General features: G+C 34.6%; 3 protein-coding genes across 13 annotated transcripts; 1 reads left to right on the top strand and 2 right to left on the bottom strand.

The window, feature by feature from the left end:
• Positions 1-5,153: 5,153 nt before the first annotated feature.
• LOC132059854 (uncharacterized) lies at positions 5,154-10,176 on the top strand. Of its 11 annotated transcripts, none has more exons than XM_059452675.1 (5): positions 5,154-5,375; positions 7,569-7,656; positions 8,017-8,942; positions 9,202-9,722; positions 9,824-10,176. In XM_059452675.1, the coding sequence occupies exons 3-5, from the start codon at positions 8,046-8,048 to the stop codon at positions 9,921-9,923; spliced, it is 1,518 nt and encodes a 505-aa protein (XP_059308658.1). In that variant the 5' UTR covers positions 5,154-5,375; positions 7,569-7,656; positions 8,017-8,045; the 3' UTR covers positions 9,924-10,176. The 11 variants fall into 11 exon arrangements, with proteins under 11 accessions (XP_059308658.1, XP_059308653.1, XP_059308659.1 ...); XM_059452670.1 differs by having other exon boundaries at positions 5,155-5,375; positions 7,875-8,942; XM_059452676.1 differs by lacking the exon at positions 5,154-5,375 and adding an exon at positions 5,432-5,576.
• A 4,133-nt stretch (positions 10,177-14,309) lies between these two features.
• On the bottom strand, positions 14,310-14,834 carry LOC132061407 (uncharacterized mitochondrial protein AtMg00810-like). The gene is made up of 2 exons (XM_059454236.1): positions 14,612-14,834; positions 14,310-14,512 (listed from the first exon to the last, which is right to left on the bottom strand). Exons 1-2 carry the CDS (start codon positions 14,832-14,834, stop codon positions 14,310-14,312), a joined length of 426 nt encoding a protein of 141 aa, XP_059310219.1.
• Positions 14,835-15,235: 401 nt separating this feature from the next.
• Positions 15,236-15,568, bottom strand: LOC132061408 (uncharacterized mitochondrial protein AtMg00820-like). The gene has a single exon (XM_059454237.1). The coding sequence runs from the start codon at positions 15,566-15,568 to the stop codon at positions 15,236-15,238; it is 333 nt and encodes a 110-aa protein (XP_059310220.1).
• Positions 15,569-17,017: the final 1,449 nt, after the last annotated feature.

Raw genomic sequence — 17,017 nt, forward strand, 5'->3', positions numbered from 1 at the left:
AAGTACTCCTTCCGTCCCATATTTCTTGGCCACATTACTTGACTCTTTACGTTCTTTAAGAATTAATAAATGAAGTACTCTCTTGTTCCATAGTACTTGTGGCCACATTACTATCTTCGACTTTTCACGTTCTTTTATAAGAATTAATAAAAATGAAGTACTCCCTTCGTCCATATTACTTGGTCATATTACTAAAAATATATGTCTATTTTTCTATTCTATATTTTTCTTCTTTACTATTTCTAATATATCGAAGTGTGAAGAGAGGACTAACACAGCAATAGAAATTTGTACCACAAGCTATATAAATTGCACATTTTAACCGACTACTTTTTTATCCCACGTGGCCATATGTTATAGTACTGAATATTTATATCTTCTCATGTATACACGTATGCACTTCAAATTTAATTCTCCGACACATTTATTTCCCCCGTCTACTTATACTTGTTGACTTTTGACTTTTCAAGTTCTTTAAGAATTAATAAATGAATACTCCCTCCATTCCATATTACTTGGCCACATTACTAAATTTTTTTTTACTGAATATTTGTTCTCTGCTCATGTATACAAGTATGCATTTCAATTTTAATTGTCTGACATATATTTATTTCGCCCATGCACTTTTACTTATTCATAAATGAAGTACTCAATATTACTAAAAAATATATGTCCAAATTACTTGTTCATTTACAGAACCAAAATAAAATTAATTAAATGTTTTACATCATATCCTCTCCATCCCGTATTACTTGGCCACATTACTAAAAATATATGTCCAAATTACTTGTCCATTTACAAAACCAAGATAAAAGTAATTAAATCTTTCCCATCTTACCCTTAGTAATAAATGTTCTTGAAAATAAATGTATTTATTGGATAGAGATTGCAAAAGGGAAAGTGACAAGTAATATGGGACAGAGAAAGTATATATTTTACCATAATATTCATATTTATTGGTGTAAGTCTCAAGAGCCTTCGAAAATAATTTGAAAATGAGTGATTAAAGGGTAAAATTAATAATAAGAACACACAAATATTCACTCATTCATTCCATGGAAATTAATAGTCAGCCCCTTCTGTATGATTCTCCTCACTCTTCTTGCGTTGCCTAGCTTGATGGTCGCCATGATAAATAAAGGAATGCAAAAAAAAGGATTACATGTATACAAATATATATGCCTATAATATATGCGTAGTCGTTCTCTTTATACACAATCAACATAATTGAAGTTTCATACTAATTAATAATTATCATATTAGTTTCTTTCTCTTGATATGTTAACGTGGACAAGTAAAAATAAACAGAGGGAGTGACTTTTATCTCCGTTTTTCTTCTTTGTCAATACTTTAAACGTGAAGAGATGACGAATAATAGTAATGCAAATTTGTGCCAACAGTTATTTTAATTCTCCTACACGTAACTTGTTCACTTTTGACTTTTTACGTTCTTTGAGAATTAATAAATACAGTATACTATATTTTATCATAATATCTATATTTATTGGTGTATAGTCTCAATAGCCTCAGAAAATGATTTGAAAATGAATAATTAATGTGAAGGGTAAAATAAAAAGAAGAATTTTTTTCTCGATATGTTAACGTCGACAAGTAAAAATGAAAGGAGGGAGTGACTTTTATCCCCATTTTCCTTCATTGTCAATACTTTCTTATTTATTTTCTCCTTTCGCCTCTTAAGTTCTTTAGGTTATTGTCTTCTTTATATTTTCATTTCAGAATTAAAATTTGGTGATTAATGATATAACATATATCTTTCTAATTTTAATTTCTTTGTAACAATTTATTTTATCTATATTGTTAACATAAAAAATTATAATATATTTTTTAATTAATTTAATAAAAATATTTTATTAGTTTTGCTTTTAAAAATTCAATATATACAACAATGGTTCTTCTGTTTGAATCTGAACAGTTACTTAATTGAAATGGATATCAACCTCGGTATACATATAAAATATTAAAGAATTTAAAAGAATTTTTTTAAAATCAAAATATTAATTTTCTCTCATATTCTTACTAATTTTCTTTTACACCGATGAACAACTTTCATTATCATGATAATGAGAAAAAAATTTGACTCTTTCCATCTCAAAGACTTAATTCCATCAACTCTAGTTTTTATTTATAACTAAAGTGATGGTACATAAAATACATTTTGTATATATTGCTATATATAATAACAATTGGAATATTTTTAAAAGTTATTTTCAAAATACAAATCTTAAAAACTGGCTAATTAAAATGAATGCACATGCATGTATTGCTAGTATGATATATATGGACAAAAATTAGTGGATTCGTGTAAATACTTAAGCATCTGTATCTGCCCCAGCGTGAAAAAGCCTATTGGATTGATATTTTATTGGGAGGTGGAAAAGAAAGCTGGTAAAGAAGCTCAATTATGATGACTTGCTTAGCTTTCAGCTCTAATTTAGTGCTAATTACATATTTCTTCGTAATTAAAATTCTTGTTTGATGAGACTATTTGGTACTCCCGTCGTCTCAAAATAAGTGTTATTTTAGCAAAAATAAGTAATTAAGTATCACCTTTGTAATTCAAGACAAAAATGTCAAGTGTTTTTCGCTATGCCTTTAGCATTAAAGAAGTAGTCTTCTTTAATATTGCTCAAATTAAAAAAAAAAAAAAACATCAAATAAATAAGAACAGTTTAGTAAACTGCACATTATATTTAATGATTTCTTAATTGGCATAGTGTTTACTAACATGACAATTATTTTGGAACGGAGAGAGTAATTGAAGTTCTAAACTAACGTGACTTGTTTTTAACGTAGTATAATACCAAATGTGAAGTGTCCTTCCCTATATATAGATAGGGGTGTCAATAGTCTGGTTCGGCTTATTTTACCGAAAGAGAACTTTCTACTTCACTATAATTTAGTTTGGGACGTCGTTACTATCTTGAGGCGAACCTAGCCATAAGAAGAACACACCCATTGCACTCTATGACATGGACTAGCGATAAAATTAAATGAGTGAAAAAAACCTTAAAGATTAGGATTCAAATTTCAGTTAAGAAAAAAAAAAGTTAAGAGGGATCGTTTGGTTGACAGGACAAGGAATAACTCTTTCGGGATAAAATGCGGGATAATTTATCTCTTGTTTGATTGGTGGGATAAGAGATAACAATTTCTTGAGATGTACTAAAATGGTGGGATTAGACATCCCATATAAAAAGTGTGATAGCTAATCTCATGAAACATCTCAATCCACGTATATCCTTATCTATCTCATCTGACATATCAAACGAGCCCTAACATTACAAATTGAACCTTCGGCTATTAATATCGGAGCATTGACGAGTAGGTCTAAATAAAATCTTTTGAATTTTTAGAATAAGTGCAGTTCAGAAAGAAGAAAAAGAATAAAGAAGTGGGAAATCATGAAAAATATGCAGTACAACAGAAGTGGACCCAAAGAGCCATCAATAATTACATGTACAGATTGACTAATACAGGACAAAAGATACCCACATAAACAGAGAAAATATTTCTGGCAAACTAGTAATAAAAGGAAAAAGAATAAGACAGAGCAACAAAATCTCTCTGATCAAAACTGTTGTCATTTTACTTGTTTTTTGTAAGTCAATCATCTTAGAATAACATGTTAAAATAAAAAGATTTTTAAGTTGTTGCTTTCTACTACTCACTAGTACTATATTTTTGACGTACTAATTTTTAAATCTTTAAAAAAGATTGTGTCTAGTAAATATATTAACATTTAATCTTGTTGTAAATATTAATCAATATAATTGCCAAAAGTATATCTTGATCGATAATTACGATAGAAAGTTACCACATAATTAAATTATTTTGTGTCATAAGTTGTTTCTTAATCCCCGACCCGACGACACAAAAGCAAAGACTACTTTGAACTATGATGCTATGAATTTGTGGAAGTCGTGGTGTTATAAATTTGAATATCAGTGAGATCAACATCATAAACACTAGTACTATCTAACTTGATATTCCGTAATTTATGTTAAATACGTGGTTAAAAATAAAAAGAAATTGATTCACATTTTTTACCATAATTAAGTACATGTGTACTCACTAACTCAAACTTGCGTGCATACAGAGTATATGTGTGTGAGGAACAACTGAAGATGAAACCGGATCGACCCATTGGAAATTAGAGTTTAAATCCTTTTAGATGCAAAGAAAAAAAGGTAGTACAATATTTTCATTTATCTAAATCTTAGTGAAAAAAATTGCGTGCTACTTATGCTTGTTGGAAACAAATTACTACTCTACCGGTTAGTTATGCAGAAAATTACATCCAATGATCTCAATATAAGTGGTCTTGAACTTTTAACATCTGCTTGCCTCATGGGCAAACCTTCATGGTCAAAAGTTAAAACTTTTTAAACTTGAAGTTTTCCGCAGAAGCAAACGCAGTCAAAAGTTCAAAACCACTCTCCTCTAAAGCATTCTTGTAAAACACCTTTCATTATAGTGATATTTCACATTTAGTGACTTAAAAATCCCCCCCCCCCCCCAAAAAAAAAAAAAAAAAAAAAAAAAAAAAACTAGTGGTGTATAACATTATGGGATTTATTTTGGGTCGTTATTCGGGTTCAATATTCACTCTAGTAGCTGTGTATTGTTGCACTTTTTACGAGGGAGAGGCAGGAGCTAGTCTCCTCTTCTCGTCATCTCCTTATTTAGTAGTTTTACTTAGTATTCGTATAGTATCTTATTCTTCATTTTATTACTACTTACGCCGGGTGCTTTGTTTATCTTGTTCTATCATGCTTTGGTTATATTTCATTTAAATGGAAGGTCTACCGGAAACAGTCTCTCTACTCCCACAAAGGTAAGCGTAATTAAGGTCTGCGTACATCTTATCTCCCGAGACCCCGCTTGTGTGACTATATTGGGTATATTATTGTTGCTGTTGTTATATTCACTCTAGTCTCTATTGCTTCATTAATCCGGATTTAAGGAATTTTACTTTGTGGATAATACCTTCCTATATTGAAGGATATCTATATTATGCCACCACAACTTTTAATACTAAAATAGGGGATCATATTATGGCCAAAAACAAATGTCAGAAATCCAACCAAACAACTCAGTCCTCATATTCACCTTTGACTCTCTCTTTGTTCCTCTCTCCCCTCCATACATAATATAACCTGAAAAAATAAAGTCAGCTCTTCCATTCCATTGTCACCCTTGATCTCCTTTTCCTTAATTTCTCACGCTCCACATCTCACAAAATCTTCTCTAAATTTTTCTCTACCACACCCAAATTTATACTTATAGTATAAGAGTGAATTCATTGAATTGCTTGTTCTTGGGCCGAGATAGCCTCTCTACCTCGCAATATAGGGGTAAGTACTACTTACACTCTAATCTCTCTAGACCCCACTTTGTGAGATTTCACTGGGTATAATATTATAGTTGTTGTAGTAAATTCTTTAGAACCGTCAATATGATAAGTTCAAAAGAAACACTATATATATGTGTTACTAGTTGTGGATCTAACTGGGATTTGATTTATGCAAACAACACGCCACTCGATCTGTTTTTCGGTAAGCCGCCCTTTTATTTTATTTTGTTTGGTATGTAGAGGCCAATAATTAATATTGCTGTTACTATCTCTGTGTATAGACACTAATTAATGCCTTTCCAAACTTTTCTTTTTCTTCTGTTCCTCTCTCCATTTATTGGCACCACTAGTATTATTTGTGCACTGTTGTTTTAAATGCACCTTCCAACAGTAGGTAAATTACCATAGTCTATATAGTTGATCTAAAGTAGTAAGTAGTACTATATTGTTGATCTTATTTTTTGTTTGTGAAAAAAACATATATATATATATATATACCATTGTCACGAAAAGAGTAATGGATTCAAGATAAATAATTGTTATAATTAGTGTGTACAGAATTACAAGTGAGTATTAATTGCATTCAGAGAAGGAAACTACCATTTGGGGTTGCTGAGTTAATACTCCTAAGTCCTACCTCTTCCTCCTTTTCCTTTTTAGCTCTTCTTGTTCCACTTAAAAGCTCTTTCTTTCACATTCATTTTGTTTCTTAGTTGCCTATGTTTCAAATCAAAAGGATTGTCTTTTCTGCCATTTTTCAAGATTTCACTACTTGGTATATATCTCTCTCTCTATTTCGTGTGTATATATCTATATGTCTGTTGATCTCAGATTTTGGGATTTATCTGTTGGTTTAGCTTTTGCTTTTGCAGTTGTGTGGTGATTGCTTTTACTTTAGTAGTGTTATCTTGTTCTTCTCTTTGTTTTTCATTTCTGATACAATTATGGGCTGAGCTAGGGTGTCGAAAGGGGTTTACCTGAATACCCTTCGTCAAACAATTATACTGTATGTATAAGGTTTAAATTATTTTTTACGTATATTTAATATGTGCTGAATTTCCTGGACTTATTCGTATGTTTACTTATTTATATTTTCAATCTTGACTTCGCCACGGTCCGTAATGGAACCCACACCCAAATATTGGGAACATCCTTCTTATATCCTTTTTTCCACATATATAATGTAATAAGTTAATCATATGATTAAAGAAATTAAAATAACAATTTACCCTTTATTAGTCAGATATTTTATGGCTTATGAGATTGTGAATTTTCTTGGGATCCTATAAGAACCTGTCAGAATGTAAGGATTGTTTTCTAGTACAGTAGTAATTTTTAACTAATTCTTTTGAAGGGGGTGAATTAAAATATTAATAATAAGGTTATTAGTTCTAGTTAGAAGTGATTAGTAATTTATTTTTAGATAGCTAAAGGACAAAACACAAATGGTGGGGATTGGTCATTGACTTATGAAACGGGCTTTGTATTTTAGCCGTTAAAGATTTGTACAAAGTTTTCAAGGTGAAATGACAAGCTCTTGTCTTTTTCATTATCTATTGACAACGTTAGGATCCCAGGTGGATGTGGTTAGGCTATTAAACATAAAAAAGTGACTTTTTTGTGCAGGAGGTAATGCAACTTGCTTTGTTTTGTTATTTTCTGACACAGTTGATTGAGATCATTATGCAATTTTGGGATTTTTATTGTTTTTACATTATTTTAAATTTATGTGTATCTTATGTACACAGAAAATCAGCTGATTTGTTATAGATAAGCCATTCTAATTCATTTTTTAGGCTTCCTATTGTATATGGTCAGCAGGTGCAGAGCTAGAAACCTGAATACGGGCTTTTGCTCAACTAGTTTATTTGTGTTAAAAGAGTATTAGGTATGTACAATTATTATTACCACTTGAAGTCCTCGTTCTAAAATTCAGAATCCATAAAGTTGAAATGCGCCTTCTCCGCTTTTGATGGTCAGAGACTTGTATGTTAGTGCAAGGATAGGTGTACATATAGAGAAACTATAGCTTTGAGAACTCTTAATTTGCTCAACTAGTTTAATTTGCTATTTTGTTATCTGCTGCTTCTTTTCTTAGCTTGAATATGTTGCTAAAATTACCCTTATTCAAGGAATTTGCAAGTATTCACAGCCAATTCCTCCTAAATATAATTTGTAAATTCTGTTGACACAGGTTTGTGAGCCCTCACCAGGTGATGTTTGCCTCACTGCTTCCGAGTATATCTCCGGATTTGACGAACTGATGTAATCTATGAAAGCTTGTGAGTATAAAACCTCTTATTTCTGCAATTTGCTACTGCTGCTAAGATACATCTTTCTAGGTTTTAAGCTCGCCAAAGGCTTTTATCTATTTTAATACAGTACGGAATGAATGAAATTGATACATCCTGTTTTTGATTATCGTTGCCTTACAATCCTTTGTCTATTTCTGGAAAGGTTTACATCTTAAAGTTGTATTGTCAAATTTGCATCTGAACAGGACTCGCTATAACATATTATCTCTCCTCTTGATTTTTGCATCGAGAAGTTAAAATCGCCTTTGACATCGATCATCTGTTTGACATCGATCATCTGTTTGTATTAGTTGTGCATGATTCTGATACATTTGAATGGTACAACAGTGTCTTGACGCACTGAAGCGAAAGTTACCATGACGGAAAATTTGGATGACATAATAAACCACTCAAATGGTTACAAGGACTCTAAGCCTTTAGTCTTTCCGAAAAAAGATCTGCTTGATTCAAGTGGTTACGATGGCACTAAAGACTCTTTGGCGTGTGAAACAAAAGAGAGGAATGAATTCCGGAATGTTCAGGAACTTGATGACTCTGCATTTTCTGAAGATATTTCAAGAAGTAACAAACACGAAATTAGAGCTTCACCTCTGAAGAATGATGATCTGAATGAAGGCCTGCCTAATTTAACTTCTTGCAACAGAAACGGAAATCCTTTTGCATGTGATACAGAAGATCGAGGTCACCCCTGGAGTATTCCAGATTTCGTTGATGATGAAGAAAAGGGAGCCGTAGTCTCTAATGCACAATTTACCTCTCTTTCAGAATTGTTTGATACAGACACTTATTTATATACTGATAAGGGTGTCGTGGAATGCAAATTTCCAGAATCGACAATTTGCTACAAAGAGAGTAACTATAACATTATGAAAGACATATGCATGGATGAGGGTGTACCTCTCATGGATAAAATTGTAACTGAAAGCAGGAAAGATGATCAGCCTAGAAACACAGCAGACGAGTCCAAAGCTTCATCAGTTGAAAGTACCTTCAAAATTTCCGCAGATAATCATACAACTGAAGAAGATGAGGGTACTAAATCACTTGTTCCAAATGGTTTAAACCCCTTCTTGGATGATAATACGAGCAAAGATGCTGATAAGGATTCTTATCGGGAGGATGTGATGGAGATTTCTGGATCAAAATGTACTACAACGGAAAAAGCTACTAACATATCAGAAAAAGAACCCGACAATCAGAATTCTAAAGAATCTAACTTTGATGTCGATCAATCAGCAAAGCAGCCTGATCAGGTTTGATTATGTCATATTTAAAAGTTCACCTATACAGTCAGGCCTCTCTATAACAATCATCCTCTATAACAACATTTCACTATAACAGCCATTTTTCTGTGGAACCGATCTTTCATGTTATGTTATGTTATATGTTCTTTATAACAGCATTTTGCTATAGCAGCCAAAAAATATTTGAACATGCGACACTGTTATACAGAGGGTGCATGTGCATGTTTTTCACATACATACCTGTGGTAAAACTTGATTACAAATGCAGTTTCTTGAACTGCAGATGCATTCTTCTGTAGTAGCTTTGAACAGCCAAAATGCAGTCTCGGCAGCTGATGAAACAAACAATAATGGGCCAGCTAGCAACATCTTTAACAATAGCAAGTCGGAAGCTGGAGCTGTTACTCGTGACTTCAACTTGACCGAACTGGCTTTAAGTAGCAGCGTGGCGAAAGTGGCCAAAAACTTGCCTGAACAATCCATTAAATTAGAGGCCGTCTCCAGTCAAAAGGACGGGAAGTCTGATAGCTTTTCAGCTACTAGTCAAGTTCATTTTTCTAATAATGTGGACTCCATCGACCCCCAAAATGTGGCTAATCACGAGGATAAGAACTCTGGTAATATCCCCCTGGGTGGTCATGGTCATTTTGCAGATGGAGAGGCAAGTTTTTCCGCAGCGGGGCCTGCATCTGGTTTGATTACTTACTCAGGTCCTATATTACATTCGGGTAACGTCTCTCTTCGGTCAGATAGCAGCACAACCAGTACCAGATCATTTGCCTTCCCAGTGTAATTGTTTACGACATCTTATGCTACAATCCTTTTTTTCACATTATCTTCCGGTTGCTGTCGGTTTTTTATTAACATTTTCCTTGTGTTTGTCTTTACAGCTTGCAATATGAATGGAACAGTAGTCCAGTAAGAATGGCAGAGGGAGAAAGGCGGAAACACAGGAGTTGGAGGCAAAGCCTTCTCTGTTGTAAATTCTAAGTCCTATTATTTCATTTTTGTAGGGTAGTTAGTTAAAAAATATACATCATTTAAAATCCAAAATCATGATCCATTGTAAGTATATATATTGATACTCTTAGGAATGGTATGTCATTGGTGGTAGGTATAGAGGGCTCTATGAGTTAGTTTGCTTAAAGAGTGGAGGCAGTGAAATGTAAACCCTTAAATTTTTGTTTTCCTTATATGCTATCTATGATATAATCATTTAGCAATAAATTCCTAGTTTGTTAAACTTGTTTAGTGTTATGTTCCTCTTTGCAAGTCTATTCTGTGGATGTTCAATGAATATGGAATGTATGCACCCAATGAAGGTGTGGGTTAGGCGCAAGACACGGGGTTCGAACTCTGTTCCCGACAAAAAATCTGGTAAGGTGGGAGCAATTGTGTACAGTAAACATTAGTTGATAATTGTGCAAACCAGGTTGAAAAGATTGAAAAATTCAGTCATTCACAACTGTTGATGAAGGAATTCTTGAAAAGTTAAGGATTAATAATCCTTAATTTTTAGAAATCGAATGGATTCAGTCTCCAACTACATTGATAATGTAATAATCCTTCACACTCGTGCACATAACTTAAATCTGTCTTGATAAGTCCATTGCAACTACTATCGTTTGACCTTTCTTTCTCATTGATATTTTTGGTTCCTTTGGTTTGCAACTATGTTGGCCTATAATGTCTTACTTAATTTAGAGTTGGAGCTACGTGGACAGTGATGGTTCATATAAACAGATTTTGATTTATTTAGGATTTGGTGTGATGGTTCATATAACATATTTATTTAGAATTTAGGTGTGGTTGTTATCGTTATTTCTTGTTTGTCACGAGTCACTCTAAACAAGAAACAACTTAATTCACGACTGACGACCCAAATTCGAAGAATATGGACCGGCATCACTTGACTACTACCCGATCGAGTAAATCTTGGCTCATAACTCATAAACATTCTAAAGACATAAGTTGTGGTTCAATACCAAGACCATGCATAATGTAACAACTAAACAGATAAAATTCATACTCCCTCCGTTCACTTTTACTTGTCCAGTTCTTCTCACCTTAAGCATATCAAGAGAAGATAATTTTTTTTTTTCTATTTTACCCATAGTATTAAAATTTATTAAAAATATGCACCACTTCATAGGGATATCATGGTAAATTAAGCACTGCATTTATTATTTATTAAGGAGTGTGCAAAGTCCACAATGGACAAGTAAAAATAAATGGAGGGAGTAATATACATGGATAATATAGAAATAGACTAACCATCTTAGCCAAGTATCTAAATCCCATAAATAGAGTACATGAAGCATCTAGTACTCCCTCCGGATCAAAAAGAGTGTCCACTTGGTCATCCACACCCCTTAAGAAAATACTAACTCCTTAAAAAAAAAAAAAGTAATTTGACTAAACTGCCCCTAATTAGATAGGTATTAGAATTTGATCACATAACACTTAATAGGGGCAAATCTGAAAAGATAAGGTTAATTCTTTCTTAATTTGATAAATGGACACTCTTTTTTACTCAAAAAAAAAAAAAAAAGCTAAGTGGACTTTCTTTTTTTTTCAATCCGGAAGGAGTATGAGTAATTGCTTCTTAATGTTGGTTCATTATGGGAAGAACTTTTCATCTTCTGCCACTTAATCTACATGTCAGTTTTATTGGTAAGCTCGTGTTTTCTACTCAAATTACGTGTAAATTAAATGTATTGTCTTTTCACATGTATTGGAATTTATATGTGTTTTTTTGAAATTCTCTGTGTTACTCTATTGTAAAGTGCATAATGTTGAGTTGACACTTCAATTTATTTTATCACTCTTCATTTGCCTTTTTTCTGTTCAATGTCAAGCAAATATCTTGGTAAGTAGAATGAACTTTTTGAAATAGCTAGGTTGAATGCTTTCTTATTTTCTGTACTGCTGCTACTACAGCGCCTCGCTATGAGAATCTAGCTTCGCTAACGCTCGGCTAAGTCTTGAACCTTCGCGCTGACCGTTCGCTTTCTCAGTAGCAAAAGCGCTTCTCTTTCTCGCTTATGGATGCTTCTGTTTGCGCTTAGCTTGCGCTACGTGGGAAGAGAATTTCTCTATTCACCCCCCCCCCCCCTTCTCGACATAAAATTGAAAGATCCAAACCTTCTTCTTCGGAGCTGTATCCTGACTCGAGCTCGGACAACTCGGTAAACTGAACCCGCTCTTGGGAGGGGAACAACAGTTTAGCAACCTGAAGCAAATGTTTTCCCTATCTCTAAAGGGGCGTTCAGCCACTTGACGCTGTCAGAGTCCGATCGAAGCGAGCAAGAGATAGAGGAATCCTCGCTCATAGATGTGAATTGAAAAAGCAAGCCCGGGCAAGCACACTTCTTCGGAAAGAGGAGTAAGCCTTTTCTAATTCTATTGCATAAGCCCTAGTTTCGACTGATGCGCTGGGATGAAAGAAAGTTCTTCGATTGACGATATACTTTGAGTTTAATTATTGGCTTTAAGTTATTTTTGTTTACATAGCATTCACACAACTCTTATCCCTTCTTGTGCATGCTCTTTTAATTATTTTTTTCTTCTTGCTTCCTACTTATCGCGTAAATCAATTTTATTACTTTACTCTACAGTACTCCTATGAATTAGAAGAAATTTTAACTGTAAGAACTCACTTCCGTTTCTTGGAACAAAGACATTTAGGTTAAAACTCACTTCTCTTTGATCATAGTTCAGAAATCTTTTCTGAATGGAATTTCAATAAACTGGTTGAAGCAGAAATTTGTAGTTTGAAGAAAATGACAAATTGTCAAACCTATGAATAGAACATAGTATATAGAAAAATGACATGGCAATTGACAAACACCAGCTTGAGATTTTTTTTTTTTTTTTTTGTAATAACTGTAAAATTACCATTGCAACAAACTAATAAATTCTTTACAATCAAAGAGCACCTAGTGTCCCGCCTCGAAAACGGTACTAGGATCAGCTAAGCCTCAAACAAAAACCAACCAAAAAAACAAACAAAGAATTACACAATAGTATGCTATCCACTACCTAGTCTTTGAAACAAATATTGATATCTATCAGCTCTTCTTGTATACTTCAGTAAATCCAGCCTTGCTCTTACCTCTTTCTGTATTTGTATAACTGCAAAACTTGTATTAACAACTGTATTCCTAAATATTTTCCAGTTCCTTGCTTCCCATGTATGATATACCATGGCTCCCCATATTGCCAGCTTGACTTCTTTCTTTAGCTTCTTCCATTTCCTACCCTTCCACCATAATAGACTATTAGGCACATCCCTTTGCACCATATGCACCCCAGTCCACTGGTTTAATTAATTTCTAACAGCAAATATCCAATCACATTCTGCAAACAAGTGTGTTGCAGATTCTACCACCCCAGCAGAGCATAAACAACATTCATTCTCATCCACCTTTATGTTCAATTTCAACAACCTATCCTTTGCGAGCACTCTGTTTTGGTTTGCTAACCAAATGACCACCTTATGCTTAGGCGGCATGAGCTTGGTCCAAATCAGTTCTGCTACACTTAAGTCTGACCTGAGCCCCTAGTAGAGCATTACAGTTACTAGTCACAGAGTAGGTGTCATTGGTAGTTAATTTGTATTTCTTGTTTTGATACCACTCAACCATAACAGTCTTTAAGGAGTTCAGCTTGTTCCAATACCAACTACAATCTTGATAAAATTGCTATAGCCAACCTCCATTAATGGTGATTAAGCTCTAAAGGAAGCAACTGTAAGTAGAGAGAGAGATGTGGATGAAAAATTGAATTTCATATATGAAAAATTGTGTTACAATCATATGAAGTGAGTCTTCTTATACTAATCTAACAACTGTCATTTAAATATCTAATCTCCTCAACTAACTAACTCTGTCCACTTATTTACAGAATTGCCACTGCCAGCTAATTAACTAATTTGTTGTTTAGTCCTTTAATTCTCAATACTCCCCCTCAAGCTAGGTGGTGCAAATATGTTCAGCACTCCTAGCTTGTTCAGAAGATAGTTGTGTTGTACCTTTCCTAAAGCTTTTGTAAACAAATCTGCTTCTTGATCTTTGGACATCACATAATTGGTCTTGATGGTTCCATCTTGTATTCTTTCTCTGATAAAGTGCAAGTCAATCTCTATGTGCTTTGTTTGTTCATGAAACACTGGGTTAGCTGCAATTTGGATGGTTGATTTACTGTCACTGCACAGTTCCACTGGTGTCTTCAGATTCAAGTTCAATTCTTTGCACAAACCAGTCAACCATAAAATTTCAGACACTGCAGCTGCTATACTCCCGTACTCTGCCTCAGCAGATCTTTTGACACTGTGTTTTGCTTCTTGGCCTTCCATTATATTAAGGAGTTTTCCAGCTACATTGCATAACTAGTAATTGACCTTCTTGTGTTTGGGCAAGCAGCCCAATCTGCATCACAGTATGCAATCAAATGTGATACTGACTTTGAACTCAATAAAATTCCCAGACCAGGTTCATTCTTCACATACTTAACTACCTTGATTGCTACATCTAGATGTGACTCTTTTGGTTTCTGCATAAACTGACTAAGAACATGCACTGCGTATGTGATATCAAGTCTGGTCATGGTAAGGTACAATAGTTTTCCCACTAGTCTTTAGTATGAGGTAGGATCAGTAAGTATAGCATCATTCTTGCCCTTGTCACCATGCTTCTTGTCTTTAACATCTACATATTCATCATACTTCACATATGTGAGCTTCAAATTATACTCCATAGGTGTACTAACAGGTCTTGACCCTGACAACCCAAGTTCTGTAATCAATTCTAGAACAAACTTTCTTTGATTCATCAAGATGCCTTTCTTTGACCTTGCAATCTCAATTCCTAGAAAGTACTTTAGCTCACCCGAATCCTTCATCTTAAACATGTCTTGTTAAATCGTTTTGGCTTCAAGAATCAAACTTTGGTCATTTCCTGTGATCAACAAATCATCCAGATACACTAGGACAATCACTATCTTGTCCCCTACTTTCCTGGTTAAGAGTGAATAGTCAAAATAACTTTGAGTAAAGCCTGACTTGATAAGGGCTTCAACAAGCTTTAAGTTCCATTGCCTTGAGGCTTGTTTGAGGCCATAAAGGGATTTGTGCAGTCTGCACACAAGATTCTCCCCCTGACTGCCAAAGCCCTATGGAGGAATCATGTATACCTCCTCAAATAGATCACCCTGTAAAAAAGCATTTGAAACATTCATTTGATGTAAGCACCAATCATTAGCAGCAGCCATAGCTAGAACAACCCTCACAGTTACCATTTTAACTACAGGGGAAAAGTTTCCTGATAGTCTAACCCCTCATTTTGGTTATAGCCTTTAGCTACTAACCTAGCCTTATACCTCTCCACTTCCCCATTAGCCTTGAGTTTGACCTTAAACACCCATTTATAACCAATTGGCACCTTACCAGGTGGTAAATGCATAAGGGACCAGGTCTGATTATCCTTAAGAGCCTGCAACTCTTGGTTTATAGCCTCTATCCACAAGGGATCCTTGATAGCTTCAGCATAGGATTGAGGTTCTGTGATGGAGGTCAAATTTGCCAAAAAGGACTGATATTTAGGAGTGACATTATCAAGGCTCAAGTAAGATTGCATAGGGTAAGTTCAAGTGGCATTACTAGAATGGGGAATAGAAGGAGTATGGCAGATGTAATCCTGCATCCAGCTAGGAGTGGACATGGATCTGCCAGACCTCCTTTGGGAGATGGAAGTAACATTAGGTTGAGGAGCAGGGTGTTATGGAATATGTATAGGTGGAGGTGATGGTTGATAAGGTTCAAGTGGTGGTAAAGGAGAAGAGTCAGCATGGTGTTCATTCTCAGCATGAGAAGGACTACTATCATGAGTCTGAGTATCAGTAGGTTGAGAAGTAGGTGTATTTTGAGTATTGGTAGCAGGAGGTGGAGTAACAGTAGCATGTTGTAAGACATTAGCATCAGTAGCTGAGTGTGTGAGGACCCCATTAGGAAACAGTTGGAGCCTATCTTCCTTAAGGAGTTGGAAGGGAAATATGGTTTCCTTGAAATGTACATCTCTGCTTTAAAAAAACTTGGTGGTGAGTAGACAAAATAAACTGTATCCCTTTTTGAAGAAGAATACCCCATCAATACAGCTGCAACTGCCCTTGGTGACATTTTATCTCTATCATGCAAGCAAGTAGCAAAACATAAGCAGCCTATTGTTCTCATGTGTTATATAGAAGTACCCTACCATAAATCTTCTCAAAAGGTGACTTCCCAGCTAGTATTGATAAAGGCAACCTATTTATGATATATACTGCACTTTGAATGCATTCAGACCAAAATCTAAGTGGTAAATGACCCTGCAGTCTAAGTGCTCTTGCTATCTCCAAAATGTGCTTGAGCTTCCTCTCTACCACCCCATTTTGTTGGGGTGTGTGGACATAAGAACTTTGATGTAATATACCATTGGTATGGAACAAATCATTACAGGAAGAATTAAAAAATTCTGTGCCATTGTCACTTCTGAAAACCTTAACAGTAGCTACAAACTGAGTTTTTATTAAGGTCAGAAATTGTCTCAATGCTACAATCACATCACTTTTCAGTCTAAGCAGGTATACCCAAGTCATTATACTGTAGTCATCTACCAAAGTAAGAAAGAATCTACACCCATCATGACTTTGTACCCTATATGGACCCCACACATCAACATGTAACACTTCAAAAGGAACCTGACATCTAGATGTGCTAATAGGGAAAGGAGTTCTTGTCTGCCTAGCCAGAAGGCAAATGGTACAAACTTGTAGTGCATCATGTTCTCTTCTAAACTTCATGGTTGAGATTGAGTGTAGTATTTTATTAGGAGCATGTCCTAACCTCTTGTGCCATACTTGTAGGGCTGGGCGTTCGGTATTCGGTTCGATATTTTCAAAGTTCGGGTTCGGTAATTCGGTAATCGGTAATTCAAAGTATATACCAAATACCGAACTTCAAACTTCGATTCGGTAATTCAGTAATCAGTAAATCAAACTTCGGTTCGGTACGGTATTCGGTAATACCACATTGAAGTCGCAGTCCACTG

This window comes from Lycium ferocissimum, chromosome 6 (genome assembly GCF_029784015.1).
Source record: "Lycium ferocissimum isolate CSIRO_LF1 chromosome 6, AGI_CSIRO_Lferr_CH_V1, whole genome shotgun sequence".
In the NCBI taxonomy this organism is placed as follows: domain Eukaryota; kingdom Viridiplantae; phylum Streptophyta; class Magnoliopsida; order Solanales; family Solanaceae; genus Lycium; species Lycium ferocissimum.